We start from the raw sequence: 18,445 nt of genomic DNA on the forward strand, positions 1-18,445 counted from the left end.
AAATACTTATTGTCGCAACTTATGATAATGGTATCAAGTTCAAGAAAAATATAAAATGTTAAGTTACATTTTTAGTTGAAAACAGTGTTAAGCCCCCCCCCATATTCACAGAATCGTATCACTCAGTCTACAGTCTACTTTAGAATTTTTCAAATTCCATAGTGTTCCATGTTACACAGTAAATTCCATTTTAATAACTGTATTTCATGATTCCGTCGACGTTTCCATCATTGCAGAAATCATAGTGCCCTACTAGTTTTATTTTTGTTGGTCAAGTTGGGCTACTTTAACACTGTTTCTGCGGGTTGAAAGATGCATGTTTTACCCCCTGGGATGCTATTTTTACCAGCGATCTTTCACCTTGAAATGCAATTGGACAAATTTTGAGTAGCGATTGGCTAGGTTTTGTTTGCGAAAAGTGGCAAACCTAGTCATGATGTAGCTTATGCATATTGTGTGCAAGAAACAAACATTGCACAGTCAAAATGTGGTGTCAGAGGACCTCTTTTTTTGGTTACTGATTTTAGGCTTAAGAAATTATAATTATTCATTTATTTTGTTAATTTATGGTTTGCTTATTGTTAAGACTTCATGTTTTATTTTGTAACTCTACTCAAGCCACTCGCTTTGGGAAATCAAAAGGAACTACATTAGACAACGGTCCCTGCTAGAGAACATATTGAGTGATTATTTTAAGTGGTTTTCATATACAGTTGATCATAATCATTTCCAGATAGTGTGTGTTGTAATGATCTCTAATTAAAAATTCATGTTGACATTAAAATTTCAAAGCAGATGGATAAAAATATTAGATATGTGAAACCAATTTTAAGAAACAAATGATTCAGACAGTTACCTTTTGCATTTTTAAAAAATAGTTTCATTTCGGCTCAAGGATGCGTTTTGCCTAAATCCAATCAACATGGCTTGAAATTGTCATTTTTTTATGTTGCAGGAAACAAAGTTGTTTAATGATTCATGTTTGTAATGTGTAAATGCACACGTTTGACACTTTAAAACCCAATGAAACATTGATAAATATGCACATTCCAAAATGTGCTGTTAATGTATTGCTTCTTATTCTAGTCAGAAACCTTCGAAAAATCACAAGGGTATGAGATTGAGCAACAATAACAGCATTAAACACACCAAAGAGCCCATTGATTGTAGCTAGAGCCCGTTCCATGAAATGGCTGCAGTGTTGTTTTTTTCTGCTCTTCCTTCTTCGTGAAGAACAGTAGAGCTCCATCTGAGCATGCTCAGTGTGGGCCATGTCAGAGCTTTTTACAGAGAGCTGGTCATGTGACCTGTGCTCAGGGACGGTGCATGTGTGGGAAGATAGCTAGTCGTTTGGAGAGTGTAAATTTGTTTCCACCTCCCCCATGAATGAAGACCACTGCTTAAGGCAGGTACTGCCTTGTTGCTGGAGGATTTGACCTTTGATGAAGCAGGATTATTTCCATCTCCATTTTTGCTTTTGTGGTCAAAGGAACAAGTATTTCCAGATAGCTGCTCGCAACTGGTTTGCTGTAGGTTTTTTTGAAAGAAATGGAGTCGGTACTCAAAAAAATCCACAGTTTTGCTGCTTGGAAATGAGTTTTTCTTTTTTTGGATTTCATTTGATCTGTCTTCTTTCTGATAAACTGGTTAAAGCACAGGTTCAAGGATCTGAAGAGCGGGCCTGCTTGAAGTTGGACAGGAACTTTTGGCAATCTCAGTTTCGCAAGACTTGGTCCTGTGCTCATCCCAATTCTGACCTCCGAATGTTTTCCTTTGGAAGGATTTTTTTGGGGTGTAGCTGTACCCCGAAACCTTAATTGGCCTACCACGCCTCTTCATCTTCATGAAAGAATAACCACAAATTTTCTATTTACACCTATTTAAAAGATAAATTTAATTCACTAATTCAAGAAATGCCTGCAGTATCTCAAATGCAACACAAGCTCCTGTCAAATTTTAAACAAGAACGTTATTGGCATTGCTAGATGGTTTGCTACGTTTTTGCAGTTGCCTTTAATGGCAGAAAAGAAGAACTTGCAAATGGGATAAACATGAGCAGCCAAGCAAATCGAGCCGATTATGCAGGCAATCCTTGATGCTTTTCCTGATACCCGAGTGCTGACCTATAATCAGCAGTGCAAAACATAGACCGCTGCTGCTCTTGCTGGCAATGAGCTTGGTTTTGCTGGCTGGTGCTGTTGTAGATTCCTTTGAGGTGAATACTAGGATCCCTCTGCATTTGTAAAAAGCTCGTTTGCATGCCTGGAGCCATCTGGATTTATATTCTCAAAGCATAATTCAGCATCTGTGTGTTTGTTTTATATTGCCATTTCTTTTGTAATGGGGTGATAGTAAGCTGTAGATTCAGGAGAAAGAAACGATAGGCCATCCAAATGAGTCATGAATAGCCTCACTCTCGCTCTCTTTTCTTTTTGTTTGTAACTCTCCCTCCTTCCCTCTCACTGTTTTCTTGCACTGTGCTTTAGAAAACCAGGAAAGCATAGAAGATCTTAGCCGTTTCCCAGCTGGAAGATATGAAAATACATTGTCGCTCTTTAAAAAAAAAAATAAAAAAATTCTTGAGGGCCTTCAGTATGATCACAGCTTCTGGGAAATCGGTTTCTCTGACTTTCTGTGTCAGTGGTATGAGGTGACTACAAAATGGCTGAATGAAACTCCTAGTATGCAGGGTTCAGCCGAAGTTCTGTTTTGTGGTGTTGTCAGTAGTGCAGTGTTTTGGCAGAACGAAAATCTAGAAACGTTTCTGCCCCTGCCAGGTTTGCAAGACTGGGTTAACGTGTGTTGAGAAATGATTATTGCAAAATCAAAAGGAATTTCATACTTAAGATCTTTTTCATTATTGCAAAATTTAGCTTGTAGAGCATTCACCCTGTATTGCATCTGTCTTACATACATTAGGACTATGGAACAATTCAGAGCAAACGAATAGCTATGTATACCCTAAGATTTTGTTATCACTATCACTGGTTAGTATGAGAGCACTAGATCTACACGTTACAGAGCTATTCTATATGAACTGTGTAGGCCACCCGCTTTGTATTGCTCTGAAAAAATTTTAGATATAGACTTGATTTTATGCCTTGAAGATAAGGCTGTGAAGATCTGTTGTTTTTTAGAAATACATTAATATAATTGGAAATAATGAAATGAAGAACCACTGTTTAAGTAGATTTGTCTTGAGCTAGTCTGTTTCCTTGTGATTACTAAATTATTGAAATATACCCTGATTGTACTGTTGAAACTGCATCTGTGAAATATGCTTTTTTGATGGATTCAGTTTACCTTCATGGCCTCCAGTACACAACCCTGTGCACAATAATGTGATTTCAGTTTTGATTGCAGAGAAATTGTAGCTGATTCATAAACACTGCATCCGATCTTCTTTATTTTTCATTATAGCTTATGTTAGCATTTTCCTACTGGACCACCAACCCATATAAAGCATACTGATTTCTGCATCTTATAAATATACAAATGCACCAAGCAGCTTGTTTTCAAAAAGCTTTGATTTGAATATCAACACTAAGTAATGTTTTTGCCACTGGTTTCTCCTGGCCTTGTGTCTCTTGTGACATACGTGCCCTACTAAGGGACTCCAAAGAGATAAAGACCTCTTGAGAGATGACAGCAGATTAAGGATAACACCGTCTTGCTTCTGGTTCCTGTGGTACAGCAGAGCTTCATGTTTCTGTAGCTTCACCATACCTTTCCTGCTTTCCAGCAATGAAATGGCTGCCTGAATTCGTTGTTGCCCTGCTCTCAGGAGAAAAAAAATTGAAATTTGAACTGACTGAGCATGCTCAGTGTGAGCTTTAGCTAGCACGACCGACAGAGGGAGCCTCTAGGTCACATGATCAACAAGCCGGTTGAATGCTTGAATGCGGGAGGAGAAAAGAAAAGAGGAGCAGTCAGCTCGAAGCTCTTTCTCCCTCAACGGAGGCCATCGTGAAAGCAGGTATGAAACCAATGGAGGAACACCTTCAGTGATTAAGTGCTTGGGTTCTTCATTATGCTAGTTCTTAATGTTCATCATTTGAGACTCGTCATCTTGATTCCTTGTGTTTTGTTATCACTTACTCATCTCACCATTCACATTCAATCCATTGATGTTCAGAGGAGAAGAAGGCTCTGAGAAATGACTGAAATATGGCACCCAGGCTACCTCTTAAGCTTTCAGCCAGTACTGTAGTCAACGGCCCTCTCAGCTGAAACAAGAGCACGCAGTGTCAAAATCCGTTTGAGCTTGAAGCCTTCAACAGTGGCTTTTCCTTCCTTCACAGAGGTCTGAGTCAACGTTTGAAGTCTTGAAAAAAAATCCTGGGGATTAATAGCATCTGTGGTCAGATGGTTACTGCTTCTGTTGGCACAAATCTTTAGAAAAATATAAAGCAAAGGAAGAGGAGTGGTTTCTGAATACTGGGCAGCAAGCAAGTGGTGGTTCAGTGTTATCTGTTTTGATGTCCTGGACCTTTCTTTAGTTTGTTTTTGCTCATTCTGCTTCGTTTTGACGTCTTCATTGATCTGATTCTGGAGAATTTTAGATGGCTTGAAAGAGTGAAGACCTAGCAAGCATCCTACAACCTATTTGTTTTTCTTTAACAAAGCCACCATGAAATTTAAGAATTTTTTTTATTGCAAATGATTTATCTGTTCTCTTGACTGTTTTTTTTAATTCTTGTGCCATCGTAATCTGTTCTCCAACGAGGTATCTCCAACAGTTCAATGAAGGGAACAAGATCGAATCCTTTTTTTTTTCCTAAGAATTTTTTCACTTGGATTTAGATCACTGATAGACGATCACAGCTTCTGCTGTATGCCGACTTTTAAATAGCATTGGAAACCACTTTTGTTGGCTACATTGTCAGATTTAATACACCGTTTTAATGAAGCTAGTGTCATACAAATTTTTTTTTATTATGTGACTACTTAGCATTTTAATCTGAATTTGTTTACATTTTTGGCATTCAAAACAAAAATGGATGTTGAAAATGGCAATTTCATTGAGATACAATGTTTCTTATTTTGTCTTCTGTTGTGTTTCTTTGCCAAATATTGTAAGTAATTTAACAATTTTCACAGTATGCATAGTACCATGTACTTCAGAAATGTAAGAGTGATGTGGTTGGTAGTAAGCTATTTCCAAATATAGACACATTGTTGAGAAAGAAATAATTTGCAGGTCCAGGCCTGTTGAGAGGCTGCCAATGTGAGGAGACTAGACTACAGTAAATCTGAAAACATATTTTTTGTATGTTTCCTGAGAGAACTATTTGAAACTGTCCAATGGCAGAGAGGCTTTAACGAGAGAAACAGGCTCCGTGACAAGATTGATGACACAGTTTAGTTAGTTTTTGCTGCAAGACTTAAAAAATGAGGCCTGTTTTTTCCGATCTTCTTATTTCCTGGCATTTTTATACCTCCAAATGAACTGACCAAACACAGTTTAACAGAGTTGTCGAGATTCATGCTATATGCATTTTGGCTTCATTGTTTGGTGTAAATAGTTTGTATTGTCACATGGTTTTACGTCTTGTTTAGCGTATTTATTGCTTTTGAATGGACTGGTCACATTGCCCTCTGCCTTGGCTTGAATTTTGATGTCCTCATTGATTGGTATTCATGCATGAGTCACAGCCGAGGCTGACACACCGTACCGTCTGACGTTTGGTTGTAAGCGTAGTTGGATATTAAGCCGAAATGAATCATTTTTTAGCACTCTCATATTACACTCTCTTCTTGCGCTCACGGCATGCAGTGTGTGTTGAAACTATTAGAAAGGTGAGGTCAACAAAATCCTTATGGGGTTTTGTTGTTTGCACTTTGATCTCTGCCGCCAAAAGGCATGATACAAAGACCAGTCACCGTTTACTTCAGAATCCACAGCTCAGATTAATGAAGTCAAGACTTAAAAATCCCACCGGGTAGCTGATTAATTCTTAGCAGATACCTAAGAAGCTGATCGTATGCATGTGGAATGGAAAAACCTGTTTATTGGTGGTTGAAAAGTAATGCTGCGTTTGCACTCTCCATAGACACCAAAATAGGTCATTTTGGGACCTATTCAGGAAAAACTACATCCCACCCAGCTTTAATAAAATGGTAAGCTGATTTAGTCTTCTGTATTGTAGCAGATATTTATTTAAGAGGAAAATTACATCATGGAGTGATGTCGAGATAATGGCAAAGAATTTTTCTTTTTTAAAAAAAAAAAACATTAGTATAGTCTTATATGTGCATGCATAATATTAAGCAGCTTAAAATAGAGTTATTTGGCATCCAGTTTACATTCAGTTATCATATAATATCTTGATTTAGTTATTTTTTTTTTTTATTATATAAACTTTAGATGTGTTGGTCTGCTATCCCCAGTTAAGCCAAATCCCAGTCCAGTACGCCATATTCCGTGGAAAACATTCCCTGTCTGGCTCGTCGTATCAGTAAACACTGTGGTTACAACATGGTGGAAAGGAGCAGAAGGCCCTTCCCTCCTCTTTCCTCTACTGAGCATATTCCCTCTTTGGCCTGTAGGGGGAGATCCAGGGAAACAACTGGATAATCGCAGTCAAATGCTTTTTCTCTCAATGAGAGGAATGTGGGAGCTGATATCTGGGATCCATTTCAGCTGATTTGTTTGAAAAATGTTTTGGCGATGAAAAGATCACTGGAAGCAATGCTCAGAGTGACGGTTTACAGTATATTGATGGCATAAAAGAGCTTGACATGATTTTGCAAGGTTCTGTGAATGGAAAATGATGGGAAATGCAGCTTTATTGACTGTTGATCATTTTTGATCATGCATGTGCCTAGCTGTACTTCCTATGAAACTGTGAATGGTTGCACTGAAAACAGCTATGCATGCTAGAAATGCCAATAGATTGGGATATTCTAGCTGTGGTTGTTGGGTCAGAGCATCTGTGAACTTGTGCAACATGGTGATGGTACCAGATTCTTGAAATCAACTGCAGATTTGCATTTGTTCATATTCTTGCCTTTTGAACAGTTTTACCGTTCCCTTTAACATTTAAAGCTAGTGTACACTGTTATTGTTTGTGGCTGAATGCATTTCTCCCAGTTGTCCAATAAAACAACATGCTATGTCATGAAATGACAGGGGGAGATTGAGTGAGAGGTCATTTTAATCACTCTACTCTGTCAGCAGTTTTACTTAAGAGAACTTTTCCCATACAAACTATCTTAACAGCTTAGAAATAGCAGGCTTATTAAATATGGAAGCTAAGAAGAAAATAAGAAAAAATGGGATACTCTAGTCAACCTAGCTAATTGGCTAGTCTGTTGTTATTAGTTTACCTTTGAGGCCCACTAAACTGTGTCAGTCCAGATAATACAGACTCTTATGTACTGTTGGATATTTAAAACCATTTATCTTTGTAAGCTAACATGGGAGTTATTTTGTGCAACTATTTCTTTTAAGGAGACCCTTTTTATGTGCCAAGAATGTCTCATCAGCTGTTTTCTCTTTTGCTTTAAGCATGTGTTTTTTTTTTTTTGTTTTTTTTTTTTAAGATAAGGAAACTAATGGTCTAAACTATTTTTTGAAGCCATATAAACCAGTGATCCAAAACAGGGGTACTTAATCAGGTTCTATGGGACACCTGAAAGATTTCACTGTATTAAACCTATTAAACAAACATCGTGACTTTAAACAGAAATGTTAGGAATGTCAGTTCATTTTTTTCACAAAAGCCAGTGTGTTTTATTTGTATAAATTGACCTTTGGTGCTAATTGCATGCCAGTATACAAAGAGTGCACATGCAGATCGATGGGGCAGTTGAGGCACAGAGAACAAAATGGTTGGGAAACACAGCTCTAGATCAAGGATTTGCTTAGACGATGCTGCACTCAAAAGAAAGATGTTTTGTACTAATCCAAGGTATGAGTAGATGCAGCTGAATGCTGGTAAAACAGAATGATCCCACCATGGCAGACCTCAGAGGTTACCCACAATCTGTTGGTCTGATTTGATAAGGTGTGATGGGGGTCTTTGCAGTGTCAGTGGGGCAGAACTTGCCTGGTTTGGGCAGGGAATGGGGGGACTCTTATTATGAAGTGGCTCCCCTTGTGGTGAGAGAGAGGAACAGAAAGCCACACGACCTCCTTTGTTGCAAGAGCAGCTCCAACGAGCGGCAGACATTTTCTGGCTGTGCAACGGAAGGCAGCCAGTGTGTCTGCCAATCAGATGAGGTCTGGGGATCGGGGCTGGGGTGGGGGAGGGGACAAACGGTGGGAGAAAGCTTGGATTTGCTTGTAATTACTGCACCCTGTGACCTACCTCTTCCTTTCTGAGTCTGGCCGCAGAGATTCACTCCAGTAGTTGGAGGCTGGTATGTGAGTGAGGCTGGATGCACCACTTCAGTTGGATGGCTCGAGGACGTCTGTCTTTGCTTCCAGACAAAAAAAATCAACAAGTCTATCTCATCACCTCATGCCTTGCTGTTTCTTCCCTATCAAGAGTTTATTTTAAACATGTTTCTTCAATGACAAGCAAGTTGTGTGAAGCCGGGATCCTTGATGCAGGTGATCACCTGACATTATTGCAGGTTTCTCCAGGCTGATTGGGATGTAGTAACAATTTGAGTGGTAGCTCAAAGGATTACACATGATCTCAGGTGACTTCCCAGGCCTACGTGAGCTTGATCTGCTCTGTACGACTGTATGGGAGTCCTGTAGGACATTGTCTTAAGGAACGAGACCTTTGGACATCGGACAATCTTTCTAGAGTTGCGTTTTCTTGTGATTTCGTTAATTCTCGAGGATGTGGCATATCTGTTAGTACCAGCATGATGATGTTGACACATTTTTTTCAGTTTCTTTCTTGCTTAAACAGGGAATTGTTGCCAGTGGTTTGTTTCACTTACTGTAGCAGGAGAGGTGTTCCACATAGGCTTTGGATCGTGCTGTCTACTTCCAGGGGACCAGTAGCCAAAAACGAAATTGACCAATTCAAACAGAACTTTAAAAAAAAAGAGGAAAAATAGTGTGCAATTAGGGATCAAGTGCATGTTCGGCCTCATTGTCTACTGTGTTTGCTCTTCCTGTTCATTTTCTCGTGTTGTTGTTGGAAATGTCATGATATTATTGGGTCTGGTCATTTTGATTGTTGGATGGAGTTTTTAGGTGTAATGAACCCATAGAAAGACTTTTGCTGAAACCATTCGAGGATTAAAGCATTGGGAGATATTGAATCCTTTGAAAATATTACCTTGACTCAGGAGTGATTGACAGCTTAAATCCTAGCCAATCAAAGCTCTTGTTATTCAGATGTTGTTCAGACCGAACCTTTGGGATAAGCCTCTCACATTCCCAAGGGGTGCCTCCGTGTTTTTTTTTGTTTGTTTTTTTTTTGTGTTTGTGTTTTGTTGCTAGTGGCCATAATGATTATCTGCTATTTTTAGAAACAGTGGGTCATTTAATTTCGATCCAAACTCTAATTTGATTCGCTTTCATTCTCATTACCGCTTTAATTGTTTTAGACGGGTTATTCCTGCCTGGCTTGGGCATTGCAAAGTTTCAGCAGTTGGGTTTATGGCTTTTATAGCTCTCCTCTCTTACTATTGAGACATATTATTGGTTACTACTTTGATACACATTTCACACAGTATTACATATGTTTTTGAAACACTTCTACTCTGTGCTTGTTTTCAGCCCTCCAGTTTGGCCAATGGGAATTCAGGCAAGAGGGAAACCATGAAGTCCGAGGGGACAAAGGAGTCTCGCAGTGATCAAGAAGAGGGTAAATGCTAAATGTATTTTTATTATGTTGAGGGCGACATTTTCAATCTTGATAGGCACATCTTAACACACATTGACTTCTTTAGTTTAATTATTTTTTTGTTTATTGCAAAATTCAATTTTATTAATTTTTACGTTCTATTTATTTATTTTTTATATTTTAAATATTATATCTACATGTGCCATATAAACAAGGATGATTATTTTCCAGAAGTATGAATTTATTAGTTTAAAAAAAATTAAAACGCATTACTTAAAAAAATTGTCTCAGGCCTCTGGCACTGGTTAATTCAATTGTAAGTAGCTTACTTTTACTCTATGTGCAATTTTCTTTATTTTTAATGATAGGTTGTGCTTTGAACCTGAAACAATCCCATAACATTTTCTGTTATTTTATGTCTTATAGGAGGAGATGAAGATCACTCGAACGGGCAAGCCAGCCCTCTCAAAGAGGCCAATGAGCTGAATGGGACCTATGAAAACATGGACACAAAGAGAACTGAACAGAACCTCTCCTCAAGGTCACCAGCCCGATCCTCAACCATGGAGAATGGACTATCCGAGACTGAGCCGCCCCACGGCTCTAGAGTTGGCAGTAATGGATATATTCTAAACAAACAGCAGGAAGACACAGTGTCGACCCCACATAGGACTAACTGGTCCCCCGTAGGGGGTTCCACATTGGGGCATGGGACTAAAAGCTCGCCAACTTCAGCTTCTACATTTCGACCCCCTGATCAGGGTTCTTCAAACAGTGCTGCAAGCCCAGGACCGAGCCCAATAGAGAGACGAGCAGACACAGAGACTAAAAACGGCAGAGTATCGAATACACCTCCGCCAACGATACACCGCGCACGCAAAACTATGTCAAGGCCGGCCTCAAACCAGACACTAAAGGTAATGTGGATCTACCACAATAAAACATTCTTCTACATCAGCAGCACTAGTCATGACGGCTGTGCATTTAGCACTGAACATCCCACAATGCCGTTTTTTGGTGTGTTTTTTTTTTTTTTTTTTTTTTTTTTTTTTTTTTTTTTTTTTGGAGCTGCTTATGAATCATGGTCATGGATACATATAATCGCATTTTTGTTCCTCCTTCAGCTTTTGAATAGGGAAAATAAGGAGCCAGTCGTGGTGAAAGATGACAGTCTGGGCAAACCAGAGACAGTGCAGCCTCAGCCATCTCCAATCCAGAATCAGCTACCTCAAAGCCAAACTGACGCCACATCTGTACTGAACACCACACCAGCCAAGCCACAAACAGGTTATACACCGTATTACCTTTCATTGCATCCAACAAAACTGATTATTCTCATGCTGTTTTGATGTGGTATTCCATTTACATTATATACTATTATATATATTGTATTCTGATAAAACAATAAATTGTTATTAAATATGTTTTTATTTATCTGTACTGGATTGATTTATATTGGTGGTTGGATAATTCATTGTGATAATTTCCACCATTTATTTTTTAAGTCATGTTATAATTTAATTTAATCAAATTTTTAGCAAGTCAATGTGCTTGTTTAGTGTAATAAAATAAAAATGAAGTATGCAGTATACAGTGGTGGCCAAAATTCTTAGAACACTTGGCATATTTAAGAGGTTTCAGTTGTTTTTGTTTAATTGGCCATTACGATACCCATAAACATACTATTGCTGGAACTAGCTGTGATTTCAAGGAATCTTTTGTAACATTAAAAATTATGGACTGACACCTCAAGGTTCAGACCTAAGTCTCATTAAAGCTTTACTCTTTATTATTTGGCTGGAGTTGTTGAATGCATGGGATAACATTAGTGTTGAAGTTTTCAGAAAATATATTGGCACACATGTTAGAGGATGTGCTGCTTTAATTTCTGCAAAAGATGGATATGCCAAATATTAAAGTTAAAAGTGGATTAAAAAAAAACAATAGGATATATTTGTTGCGCTCAGAGCAACCATCTGCATGTTTCATGAACATGATGAAATTAAATCATGTTTTGGTTATTACAAAAGCTTAATATTTTCAGATCTGTCTGGAAATGGTGTTCTAATATTTTTGGCACGACTGTGTATAAGTATTTTCAGCACTGCCAGATTATGTATTATGTTTACAAACTATCTTTGTAAATTTAAACTCTGCAACATTTATTTCGGCCTGAAAAATAGTGGACAAATGGAAGTGTTTTTGTAAAACTGTAATTAGCTTACATTTTGTGTTTGCTGATGTACTGTTTATGACAAAATTGGCAGCAATGGCAGCATGTTCATCAATTATATTGACTTTATGGTTCAAGTACAAATTGTTTTACAGTTTTTCATAGAAATCACAGAAAGTGCTTGAAAACAGGCCTGTATACCAGAATTTTCTCTTTATGCATTGACAGTTGAACCCAGACCTGTCTCTCCCTCAGTAGCAGCCGTGTCAAGGAAGAAGAAAAGAAAGATGGGTACTTACAGTCTTGTGCCCAAGAAGAAAAATAAAGTCTTGAAACAACGCACAGTTCTGGAGATGTTTCAGCGTATGTCCCAGTCTCAACCCAACCCTCAGGTCAGAGTTCAGACCTCTAGATAAACACCTAAAGAGTGAAAACCACCTTTTATTTTGTGTTGTGAAAATAATCTTTNCATGTCCCAGTCTCAACCTAACCCTCAGGTCAGAGTTCAGCCCTCTAGATAAACACCTAAAGAGTGAAAACCACCTTTTATTTTGTGTTGTGAAAATAATCTTTGAGTAGTTACTAGTAGCAGTTTTGACCATAAGTGATACTATCTAAATATTTTTGCTTTGTCGATTGGTTGACTCTTTCTGTACTTCTGAAAGCCAAAAATGTAGACATCTAATGCAAGCCTTTTTATTCCTTGGCCTTGCAGATGTCGAAGGAATCTGTTCATGTGAATGGTGAGAGAATTGAAAATGAGTCCGATGAAGAAGAGTCAGAAGAAGGAGAAGACACAGAGGAGGATGAGGAGCTGGTCAGAGAAGATGGAGCCAAAGCCTCTCAGGAAGGACCTAAGATAGCTTCAGTTTCTCAGGTGGGAATTGGACAACAAAGCTGATGAGCCAAAGGAAAAATGGTCTAGTCCATTGTTTTCCTTCCATCTTTGTCATTTATTTCCAGGATTTCTTTCTGCCAAACGATTTGTTCACTGAATCTTTGAACAAGTTGAGTAGCATCTACATTACATAAAACTGTTTATTTGTTAATTTTTCATTCAAAAGCCTCTTGAAGAAGAACAGGAGTCTGAGGAGTCACCAGAGGGCGAAGGTGAAGAGGAAGGGGATGAATCAGACTTGGTAAGTCTCAAACAGATCAAATCTAATACAGAGTATCAGAAAACACAATATAACCAAGAGTCATTTAGACAAAATGCTTTGACACCAGTTAGTTTCACAGATTTGATTTGAGGATTCTAAAATTGTACTTTTGTGGACTATAAGTTACTTCTGTCCTCCTCAGAGTTCAGAGTCCAGTTTAAAAAAGAAATGGAAAAAGAAAGTCAAGGGGGACCACGCCTGGCTCCGGCCATCCAGAAAACGCAAGAGGAAATTGAAAGCGAAAACAGAAGGACTTTCAGGTACAGTAAATGTTAAAACCCATGCTTTCCTCAAATATCTGCTGTAGGGCAACAACTCAGCTGTAAATGAGTTTCATTTATATATCTCCAGGAATGGAGTCTCAGTCTCAATCTGAGAGCCAGTGCTCACCATCAGCCCCTTCTGAAAACAGGAAAGAGTATAAAGAAGTCCCACTAGACTCTCTCAACCTAGTGGCACAGGAAGCCTTACTGACATCTCAGAATACAGGTGAAATTAATTCCTTTAGCATACTGGTTGAGTAGTAGTAATATATGCTTTGCTATTTAACTATGATTGTGTAAAGGAAAACAATAGTTTGCTTTTTTTGGCTTTATGAGGAAGGGAAGTCTGTTTCTGGTTAAATGGTACATAAATGTGCCCTCTTTTCAAGCTGCAATTTGTTAATTTCTTAAAATAAAAAGACTTTCTGTTAGTTGAAATTGGCTGCCTTGTCTGGTTACAAATTATATTTGTGTCATAGACTATTCCATTTGATTGGTTTCGAGCTCAGCATTTTCAAAAACGCATTTGTGTAAAGTTCAGAGCTTGATTATTGCAAGGACTTTGTGGTGGCCTCCATCTTGGATAAAATGAGTCATCAAGACTCAACTGATATGGTGCCCCCTGGTGGTCATGTGTCTATTGAAGAGTAATTCTGAAGCAGTTTGTGCTATCTGTGCAATGTTTATCATCTATATACTTCTCATTGTAAAAAAACATTGATTTCCTGATAACTGTGTTTCCAAAATGATGGCCTTTCAGCTTTTTCATGATTATTAGAGTCTTACAGATGGTGTTTCTCAGCTGTTTCAGGGTCAGTAGAGAGCACAGATGCTGACATGGTGCAGGAACTGCCCCTTTGCAGCTGTCGAATGGAGATGCCCAAGAGCCGAGAGATTCTTACGCTTGCGGACAGGAAGTGTATGGCGACTGAGAGCATTGACGGTCAGGTGAGATGGTTGCCCTTGTGAATATGAAGAACAATGATGGTGACAGTGATTGCATTTTCAGGAATACATCATCTCGCTATATACCATGGGTACTCAACTCTGGCCCTTGAAGTCTTTGAGATCTCGAGGTCCTCACTTTTTTTCGATCCAGCTCACCTGCCTTTCTAGTAATCCTGAAGATTTTTATTAGCTTGTTCAAGAGTGTTTGATTGTGGTTTGAGCTAAACTCTGCAGAAAACTGGACCTTGAAGGCCAGAGTTAAGAACACCTGCTATATACCATTTGAATATGGCTACCGATTTTTGGAATGGTATGAGGTGAATAATTCGCTTCAGTACAGAAGGTCCTAGGATTCATCTAACCTCTGAATACTTGGCATCTTTTTTTTCTGTAATGTCTTGTTTCATGCTTCAGTACACGTTTATTTTATTCTTTTTAAAAGTCGAGGTTCTGAACTCTATTCTAATTGGTTCCCTGTTGTTCTGGGGCTAGCTGAGCCGTTGTCAGAGTGCAGTGCTGAAGCACGAGATGATGAGGCCTTCAAACTCTGTCCAACTGCTGGTTCTATGTGAGGACCATCGCACGGGCATGGTCAAACATCAGTGCTGCCCAGGCTGTGGCTTCTTTTGCAGAGCCGTGAGTCTTTGGCTTTACCCAAGCGCTCGTTTTTAGGTCTTTGATTGGGTTTCAGCATGACAAGCCATTGGCCAAGAAATTCTTGACTGAGTGCATGTGTCTGAAAAGCTCCAGAGTTTTTACTTCAGCCACATTTGAGCAAAACAATCAAAGGTATTTCATGTGGCCGTCGTGTAGGGTGTCTTCATGGAGTGTCAGCCAGAGGTGAACATCTCCCACCGGTTCCATCGAGCATGTGCCTCGGTGCTCAACGGTCAGAGCTTTTGTCCACACTGTGGAGAAGAGGTCAGCAAGGCTAAAGAGGTTACAATTGCCAAGGCTGATACGACGTCAACTGTGCCTCTCACTCATGGCCCCTGCACACCCAGCACCTCAGAGGGCAAAGCGGACACCACCACTGGAGGGTATGTGCAAGCTGTTTCATTGAAATACGTAGGTTGGACATTCTGGATCTGCATTCTTGTATGATTTTTGTTTTGTTTGTTTCTTCAACTTTTGGATTTTAATTGTTTTGCTGGTTATGAAAGGTCCACTCGGCTCTCTATTCTTGGAGAGGGCAAAGCAGATAGCACCTTACCCAGACCTACACAGGACACATCTGTTTCTCCTTTGGGCTCGAAAACTGGGCCTGTTGGAGCTGGATTTGGAACTGGACTTCCACCTAAAGAAACTCTGGAAAGTGTCCTGCTGGCTCTAGATGCTGAAAAGTAAGAAAACCAATTAGTACCCTTGATTAAGTCATGTTAATCATAGTACCTTTATGAACATTATCAACTCTTTGTTTCTTCTCCAAGACCCAAGAAACTTCGATTTCATCCAAAACAGCTGTATATTTCTGCCAAACAAGGAGAGCTCCAGAAGGTCCTACTGATGTTGGGTAAGAGAGAGGAATAAATTTGTCTTATTCGTGGTTGTCTGCTCTGTGCTGGAAACCTTCTTTTTCACTCTCAGTGGATGGGATAGACCCTAACTTTAAAATGGAGAGTCAAAACAAACGCACACCGCTCCATGTAGCAGCTGAAGCAGGTCATCAGGAAGTCTGCCATATGCTGGTGCAGGTGAGGGCAAATGCTAGTGAACTAGTATTACTCACCCACAGATAAAAATTCATAATTTTCTTAAAAATACGTCAACCCTGTATGACTTTATTTCTTCTTTGAAACACAATGGAGAACTCTAATACTCCTCAGGTCTCATTTCAACATAAAATTTTGACTTTACATGTGTCATGCCTAGTTTAACTTTGATGTTGTCGTTAATTGTATTTCTTATTCTTCAGGCTGGCGCAAACCTTGACATGTGTGATGAGGACCAGCGAACGCCCCTGATGGAGGCCTGTGAGAACGATCATCTTGACACAGTACGCTACCTTCTGAGGGCTGGAGCCATCGTCTCTCACAAGGTCAGCAGCCACGAGCAAGAGAGTTGATAAGCCTCTCTGTTTACTACAACATTTTGTAATCAAATTCTTTTTGAGGAACATTTACTCTGTTTGAAGACTGATCACATCCTATTTCCTTTTCTTTTCAGGATGTTGAGGGTTCATCATGTCTCCATCTTGCTGCTAAGGCTGGGCATTTCGGCATTGTTCAGCATTTGCTGTCTACAGGAATTGTAGATATTAACTGCCAGGTTTTGGACCTTCTTTTACAGTTAACATTTGTAAAAATATATTGAGAATGTGAGATGGTGTTTTTGGGGATTTCCACCGTTTGAATCATTTACTCTCTGCCAGACATACCTTTAGGAATTTCACCAAACAACTGCACCAATAGTCCTCCGTTCTACTGAGAGCTACTCCTACTAATTCTTGTAATGAGTTTCTCAAAGATTACAAGGCATATTGATGATGTACTCCTATTTTTTTTTATCATTATTTAACGATTTAAGGTATATACCAGAAGTTCCTAACTAGAGGACCTCAAGATAACTTAAAAAAAAAATAAACCCTTAACTTAAAATGGTTTCTAGACTTGGAAAAGCAATGCAGATTAATAAAGTCTTAAAATGCCATGGGCATTTTTGTAATGCATATACATTGTTCAAGTATCAATAGGTGCCATTGGAGTCAAAAAGATTGACATGTGGATTTTCATTTCTTGTTCCAGGATGATGGAGGTTGGACAGCCATGATTTGGGCTACTGAGTACAAACATATAGACCAAGTAAAACTCTTGCTTTGCAAAGGAGCTGATATCAACATCCGAGACAAGGTCTGTGTGCTGTGTTTTGTATTTTTATATATCAATATAACAAAATTACATCTTCAGCATTAGAATATTTTGTACTTTTCTACTTTCTGTCCTAATTTCAGTTCTCACATAGGTTTAGATGCCTAGGACTGTTGAAAATGCAGTGTATCTGACCTATTACAATTGTCAAATTTGATTCTAGGAGGAAAATATCTGTCTGCACTGGGCAGCATTCTCTGGCTGTGTGGAGATAGCTGAGATCCTGCTAGATGCCAAGTGTGATCTCAATGCAGTCAACATCCACGGAGACTCGCCGTTGCACATAGCGTCACGAGAGAGCCGGCTCGACTGTGTGAAGTGAGTAGGTTTTATCGATCCAGACTGATTGATTAGTAAACTTCCTTTCAGTCTCTCAGAACTGTAGTGAGCTAGGCTTATTTACAACTTAGAGACATCTGAGCCATCATCCTAGAAGATGATTGTACTGCAGGATTACAGCCATATCCGATGTCCTGCAGTCTAATCAGGTGCTTGTGTAGATCCTAATCAGCTTAAAGCTGCATTTTTTTATTGGTGACTGGATCAATGTCGTGTAGATTTATTGGAGCTGGACGCTAGCAGTGAAGGATTGCTCTCATCATTTCCTGGACAAATTTTATTATTGATCTGTTGGCAGACGGTTACAGTGATTGGTTGGAGTTCTGAATGGAATATTGCAACAGGAGAAGATGGATTACAAATGCACTTTTCTTCATTAGTTGGTTTGTTTGAGGCCCACCAAAACAAAGTCTTTAAACTGAGGATGAAATTGTGTTTAAGACACAATTTTATTTTGGAAAGTAGTATAGTTATAGAAGTGGGTTAGTTAACATAAGTTAGGTCTTAAGTGAAAGCAAACAGCTGAGAAAGAAAACGTGTAACAGTGTATTGGAAATGGGCAGCTCTTAAAGTGACAGCAGTCTAATATTTCAGCTGTCTGTCATTTCATTTTAATCAAACCTCAAAAGAGAGACTTACATTACATTTGACTGAATCATCAAATTCAATAAGAAATATATATTTAAGCTACACAGTGACAAATATACACTATTTTTATACATTTTATTACTTTATAATCAATGTATATAGCATTTGTTATTCTACTATAGTGATTTTCTTGTCCTGCTGCTTGTAATAAACAGTAATAATCAGTTTTGTCTTCACTGAGTCTTCACTTTTTTATTTATTTAGTAATAGTGTTTTGTGATTGACAATGGTGACAAGAATTCTGAAATTTCTTTGGTATCAAAAATGTAGATATTATATTGATATATTATATTAT

At 38.7% G+C, this 18,445-nt stretch overlaps 1 protein-coding gene across 1 annotated transcript in view; it reads left to right on the forward strand.

The window, feature by feature from the left end:
* Positions 1 to 1,406: 1,406 nt before the first annotated feature.
* LOC122326950 (histone-lysine N-methyltransferase EHMT1-like) overlaps positions 1,407 to 18,445 on the forward strand; it is a 22,024-nt gene continuing 4,985 nt past the window's right edge. The window contains exons 1-19 of the mRNA XM_043222177.1: positions 1,407 to 2,215; positions 9,686 to 9,773; positions 10,179 to 10,669; positions 10,877 to 11,039; positions 12,154 to 12,317; positions 12,641 to 12,802; positions 12,990 to 13,064; positions 13,228 to 13,345; positions 13,437 to 13,574; positions 14,151 to 14,296; positions 14,789 to 14,932; positions 15,110 to 15,336; positions 15,460 to 15,639; positions 15,727 to 15,809; positions 15,884 to 15,990; positions 16,212 to 16,334; positions 16,463 to 16,564; positions 17,041 to 17,145; positions 17,327 to 17,481. Of these exons, the coding sequence (XP_043078112.1) occupies positions 2,171 to 2,215; positions 9,686 to 9,773; positions 10,179 to 10,669; positions 10,877 to 11,039; positions 12,154 to 12,317; positions 12,641 to 12,802; positions 12,990 to 13,064; positions 13,228 to 13,345; positions 13,437 to 13,574; positions 14,151 to 14,296; positions 14,789 to 14,932; positions 15,110 to 15,336; positions 15,460 to 15,639; positions 15,727 to 15,809; positions 15,884 to 15,990; positions 16,212 to 16,334; positions 16,463 to 16,564; positions 17,041 to 17,145; positions 17,327 to 17,481 (2,816 nt within the window). The 5' untranslated portion in view covers positions 1,407 to 2,170. The remainder of the gene's footprint in view (positions 2,216 to 9,685; positions 9,774 to 10,178; positions 10,670 to 10,876; positions 11,040 to 12,153; positions 12,318 to 12,640; positions 12,803 to 12,989; positions 13,065 to 13,227; positions 13,346 to 13,436; positions 13,575 to 14,150; positions 14,297 to 14,788; positions 14,933 to 15,109; positions 15,337 to 15,459; positions 15,640 to 15,726; positions 15,810 to 15,883; positions 15,991 to 16,211; positions 16,335 to 16,462; positions 16,565 to 17,040; positions 17,146 to 17,326; positions 17,482 to 18,445) is intronic.

Source organism: Puntigrus tetrazona, chromosome 21 (genome assembly GCF_018831695.1).
Source record: "Puntigrus tetrazona isolate hp1 chromosome 21, ASM1883169v1, whole genome shotgun sequence".
NCBI lineage: Eukaryota > Metazoa > Chordata > Actinopteri > Cypriniformes > Cyprinidae > Puntigrus > Puntigrus tetrazona.